This window comes from Lipotes vexillifer, unplaced genomic scaffold (assembly GCF_000442215.2).
Source record: "Lipotes vexillifer unplaced genomic scaffold, Lipotes_vexillifer_v1.1 scaffold543, whole genome shotgun sequence".
NCBI classification, from domain to species: Eukaryota; Metazoa; Chordata; class Mammalia; order Artiodactyla; family Lipotidae; genus Lipotes; species Lipotes vexillifer.
The window spans coordinates 1,860,185-1,865,865 of record NW_006799055.1 but is presented as its reverse complement, the minus strand read 5'-3'; the positions used below and the strand labels follow the sequence as shown (position 1 = coordinate 1,865,865).

Here is a 5,681-nt window from a genome sequence, read left to right as displayed (position 1 = left end):
GGAAGAGCTCTATCATCTTATTACGTTTTGACTCACGGGAAAGGAGTTGTTGATTCTGGGTGGAACCAGAAAAGATTTTTATCACCTTTTCGTAATTCACCTAATCACTGTGACACTAGAAACAGGACTCCCAGTGGCTTCATGACTCGACCGAGTACCTAGCTCAGTCCTGCTAGATGGCAATGCCAGACAGGGTCGGAGAGGGACTGGCGTTCAGTGGTGTCCCCCGATCCACCTGCCCGCTGGGGCAGGGCTGAGGTTCACCAGGCTCCCCATCCCTCCTTGGCTCTTCCTGGAAGTGTCACAAAGTGGGAATGGTCCCTCCACTAGAGGGCGCCGTGGGAGCAAGCAGAGAACAGAGGCGGCTCCTTCAGCCTGACAAACCCTGGAAGCGCGGAGGGTCCCCGGCTCCTGCCCCCCGAAAAGAGACCCTCCTGTGCCGCAGAAGGGGAGTCAGGCCTCAGAGGGAACCCCGACTGCCGTCCAGGTGACCTACCTGAGTGGAGATGGAGATCGTAACTCTTGGTTATTACGTGTCCCCAAGGCAGTTAGACTTGATTCTGCTCAGTGGGGGACAGAAATTTTATTTTCCACAAGACCCTTCCCAGGACAGAAAGCAGCAGCGGAAGGGGGATGGCAAAGATGCTGGGGTGAAAAGGGCTCGAGTCTTTGGCGTGACTCCAAGGACCGTAACTCAGACTCCTTCACCCCTTCCTGACTCCCAATCAACGGTATATTTAGTCCTGCTTATTGGTAACCATTTCTGGTAAATGCTGATTTATTGAACTTTGGGGACTCTGACAGAATACAGTGAATTTATTACATATGATATTTAAAGATCCTAGTGAATTTACTTGGAAAATGAAATATCCCATTTCTGTTTAGCCATTTGGTTTTTCCTTTAGGTTCCAAATATGAAATACAGCCGTGTGTTTTCCACGAAAACACTAAGCTCCACCAAGAGGGAGGTGAATCATTAAATATAGCCAGAGAAGGAAGCAAGCTCTTCAAACAAAGGACGCACGAACCCAAACGTTCCATCCTGCCCGGGTCCCTGGGGGATTCTTGCTGGGTTAGTTCTTCCTGAAGCCAGCTCAGGATTTCAGGACTGAGGAGAATTTGCACTGCTCTCAGCCCAGGGCACCACTCTCCACGTTTTCTCGTTTTTTTTCCCCCTCTTTACCCAGTGCAGTGCATGGAAAAAGCACTGAAGTGGGGGGGGGGCAGTCAGGAGAGCTGGGTTTTCTCCTCGACTTCATCTCTTGCCTTGTGTGTCCTTAAGGCCAGTCACTTGACTTTTCTGGGCGCATCTGTAATGTGAGCGTGCAGGCTATTAGCTGGTCACAAAGATCCCTTTCGGCTTCAAGAGTCTCATTATAAAAGTGGGAAAGTATGTTCTTGCGTGTATGTTGCCAGTCTGGTAGAAGACCTGTGTCTCTGGTTGGATCAAAGGCTGAGAGAACGGGCCAGCTGTCCGGTGGGTCGTCTTCGTGCGCCACGTGAGAATCTCACGCGCATGACAGAGATGGGCATCATTCTTGGGTGTCGTATACCTTATCCGTCATACAGATCATATAGATCAGTGGCATTAAGTTAGACTCTCCCAATCTTTCTATCTCGGTGGATCGATGATGATGATTATGGAGAGATGAATGGAATTTGATTCAGCAGTTCTGTCAGCTGGGTTCTATCATTATCTCCATTTATTAAATGAGGAAACTGAAACTTCGAGAGACTGAGTAACTTGCCCAAGGTCCCAGATTTCTTGAGTGGCAGAGATAGGATTTAAACCTAGGAAGTCTGATCCTGGAGTCTGAGCGCTTAAACCACCATGCTACATGGATTCATCACCTACACTGCTGATTACAGGTTAATAATGTCACATCATCATCTCGTGGGCTTCTCTAGGCCAGGGAAGGACACACCATTGGTGAAATAGGTCACATTGGCAAAGGTTTATTAAACCCTCCTTCACTCAGTAAATCCCTTTTAAACTTTGTTTGCCTTCAGGACTTGGACCCTTGTGTTCCTTTTATTACATAGCTTTATTTTAGTGGGTAAGGCCGGTTCAGTATGTGTATAGGGGTGACATGGGTGGTGAGGGTGTGGGGAAGTGGAGAAAAGGCAGTAGGGAGGGAAGAAAATGATTTCTCTGGCTCCATCACTGTTCTATTGTTGACTATAAAGTCTCTCAGTTGACTGAGTCCTTAATTTCTCTAATCAATGGAAACAATTATGCTTGCCATCATCTTTTAAGAAATGAGTGACTAAGTGATTTGTGCATGTCTGAGTATCTATGGAGAGAGAAAGAGACAGAAATTTATCAAGATGATTTGATATTTAGGTAGATGGCTAGTAAATTTTAATCTCTAATTATCACTGCATACAGTGGGCTCGAATATTCTCTGTGCTCACCCCAAAAAGAGTGTGCTATATTAGCATGGAAAGAAAAAAAAATTTTTTTAAAGGAAAAAAGCAGAGATTGTGTTTTAAGCTCAGTCATTAATGGTGTCAACTGAAAAAAATGCACAACGTAAAAGCTGTGAGTCGGGTTTATTCAGTGTCTTTCTGAGGACTGTGGCCCGGGAGCAGCCTCTCAGAGAGCTCTGAGAAACTGCTCTGAAGAGGTAGGGGGCGAGGTCGGCATATACGTGATGTTGGTGAAAAGGGGACGTGCAACCAAGCACACATCTTGGCAGAAGGTTGCCGCTAGTTATGCAGAACAGACATCTTAGTTAATGGTTTCGGGGCTTTTCTAAGTATGAGAAGATGCAAGAATCCAGGTTCCAAAAAAAAAAAAAAAAAAATTTTTCTCCTGAAAATATGTAACGATCTGAAGGCCTGTTCTGCTAGTTTTCCCAGAGCACTGGAGCGCCTCATTCCTGATCTCCGCCCCTGAACTCCTTTCAGGGTGTGTTAAAGGTCAGCGACTGCAGTGGCTCATGACTCAATCCTTGCAGAGCTGGATGGATGGCTAGTGACATTCTTTAGTTGGCAATGGCAAAATATTTTCTCTTGCTTTATGCTGCTACAGCCTAAATGGAAACTCATTGCTGTCTTGAAAAACCTCCAAACCCTAAGTTCCTTACCTTGTTGAGAAGGAATAAGGCCCGTTTGCTCTTGAGATAGTTGGAGAGATTTCCGTGTTTGCAGTATTCGACAATCACCATCAGAGGCCCTGCAGCCAAAACAACACATGCTCAGCCACACCAAGCCAGCCAGACAGCCATCTGCCAGCCATCAGTGGGCCTGAGAAACCTCCAACCAACTTGTTTTTATATTAGCGGGGTCTGGGGGATGCAACTTGGGGGTGGGAGAGGTTTTTTTTTTTTGTTTTTTTCCAACTGGAACTGAGAAGGGGTTTGAAAAAAATACAAAAGGAAAAGGAGACAATTGGTGGGGGGTCGGACTGGGCAAGAAGCAGAAAAAAAAAGTAGGAGAGCAAGAACTGTGGGGAGGGGAGGGGAAGGGCCAAGGTCAGGGCTCTACCTGTAACTGCCAGCCACCCTCTTGGCCCCTTGGCCTCAGGACACTGTCACACCAGCCCCTCCCTCCCAGGTCCTGTCTGGCCTGACCACCTGCCCCCAGCTGCATGGCCACCTGGGGGTGTCTGCATGGAGGTTGCCCCAGGGCTTGTAAGGTCTAAAGCAGGGATTGGCAAACTCATAAAGAAAGAGACAGAGATGGTAACTATTTTAGGCTTGTAGGCCACACAACTACTCAGCCCTGCCTTTGTAACCGGAAAGCACCTGTAAACGACAGTACAACCAAATGAGTGACCGCGCTGCAATCCAACTTTAGGAACGCACAAATTTGAGTTGCGTAGCGTTTTCCCATGTCACAAAATATTCCCCCCCGCCACCCCAACTACTAAAAACGGTCAAAGTAAGCTCCCAGGCTGACCGGCCATCGTTTGGCGACCCCTAGTCAAAAGAGGCAAGAGGGTTGGACACTGCAGGTCCCCTGGGCTCCCCGAAGGCGCCATCCCCACCGCTCACCCGCTGGGCTCTAGGCCCACAGGGGAAGAACTTCCAGTTCTGGGTCAAAGCGGAAGTGGCCCCTGAGAGGCTTCTGCACGTGGGCCCTGTCCTGGGGCATGCTGGGAGTACTAAAGGCGCCCTAGGGGAGGATGGAAAGGTGTGCGAGTCCTCAGTCATGATACACCCTGTCCCTGCACTTGGCCCTGTGGGTACGGCCTGTCCGAAGGCCATGTCCGCACCCCACCTCCTCCTGGGATCCTGCCAGGAGTGATTCCTTCCTCTGGATGAGGCTTCAAGGGATGCTAACCTTCTGTGCATTTACCTTGGCTGCGGTCATACTCCTCCCAAGTCATCCTGGGAAAAACGCCCTGCACTTGACCTCGAGCCTGCGGAAGGAGGTCTCAAAGGGAGTCCTTCTGTTCAGAACCTTTAAGCTAAGTATCCAGGGAAGGCACTTCCAGGATGGGAGCACCTTCCATCAACGGCCAGGCTGCTTCCTCTGGACTATTACCAGGCCATGTGCCAGGAGCTGGGGGAGAAGGGCTGCGGGACAGGGAGCTCGCCCAGGCCGTGTGAACCGGGAGAGGGGCAGGCCCTCCCTTCCCCTTTACCTCCTTGCTTGGTGCAGGCTCCCAGCAGGTTGACGACATTCAGGTGGTGGCCGATGTGGGTCAAGATCTTGAGCTCGGTCATCAGAGCCTTGTACTCACTGGCCGTGGCCCCCTCTGTGTGAGGATCAAGGGCAGAGTCAAGGCGACGGGCCAATGGGGCTCTTTCCTCTGGGGCGGCCCTCCTGCCCTCTGTGTTTGGCAGTGCTCAGCCCTTACTGCACTGGCTTCCCCACAGTCTGCAGAAGGGCCAGCCTCCAGCCTGTATTCATTCCTCCCACCCTCTTGAGCCAAAACGGTCTTGGTTACAGTGAGGCGCAGAGTGGTGGTGGGGTTAGTCACTGGACGTTTCCCCTTGGTGGACCTCGTCCTGTTCAGTAACGTGCTGACTTGGAGCTGGGCACCTGGGGAGAGCGCCTTCCAAAGGCTTCCTCGCGTCAGAACCAGGCCCAGCAAGAACTTTGCAGGCGGGGGATGATCCCACACCTCACCTCTTTTTCTCACTTCCCCCGCTTTGAGAAGTTACAAAGGGGCCTGCAAGGGCAGAATGGCCGCTTCTGTAAACATCTTTGCCATGTGTTATTTTCTCTCTATAACCTTTTCCTCTCCGGTGTCTGCAGGGTTATCTCAAGTCATGAGGATCCATAAGCATCTGAATTCAACTTCATTCTCAGAGATAAACAATGTCAATCTAAGAATTAGCAGAGTCTAAAGCCTACATTAAGTTTGTCTTGTCTGTTTGTTCTTATTGGTTAACTTCTAAGGCCTTTAAAATTTTTAAATTATGTTTACAAGTTAAAAAAAAAGTCATATAAGCTTACTGTAAACTCTTTTAACAATATGATGTTTATAGAGTGAAAAGTGAAAGCCACCCCAACTCACCTTTTTAGCAGTAACCACTGTTCATCCATTGGAGTTTCAGAGCTTTTTCTGTGCATTTATAAATATGTGTACCCAATCAAAGGTCTTTTTCATTTACATAAGTGGGATCACATATAAAAATATAAAAATTTGATATATATAATTTGCTTTTCCCCCCCTTTTAAATGTCATAGACTTTCCCCATTCTTTTAAATTGATTAATGGCATTCCT

General features: G+C 48.6%; 1 protein-coding gene across 2 annotated transcripts in view; it reads right to left on the bottom strand.

Annotated features, from left to right (window-relative positions):
* The window catches only part of FLT1 (fms related receptor tyrosine kinase 1), a 177,855-nt gene that overhangs the window by 19,303 nt on the left and 152,871 nt on the right, over positions 1-5,681 (bottom strand). For both annotated transcript variants that reach the window (XM_007471438.1, XM_007471439.1), the window contains exons 19-20: positions 4,592-4,705; positions 3,090-3,178 (exon numbers count right to left, since the gene is read on the bottom strand). In XM_007471438.1, coding sequence (XP_007471500.1) covers positions 3,090-3,178; positions 4,592-4,705 — 203 coding nt within the window. The remainder of the gene's footprint in view (positions 1-3,089; positions 3,179-4,591; positions 4,706-5,681) is intronic.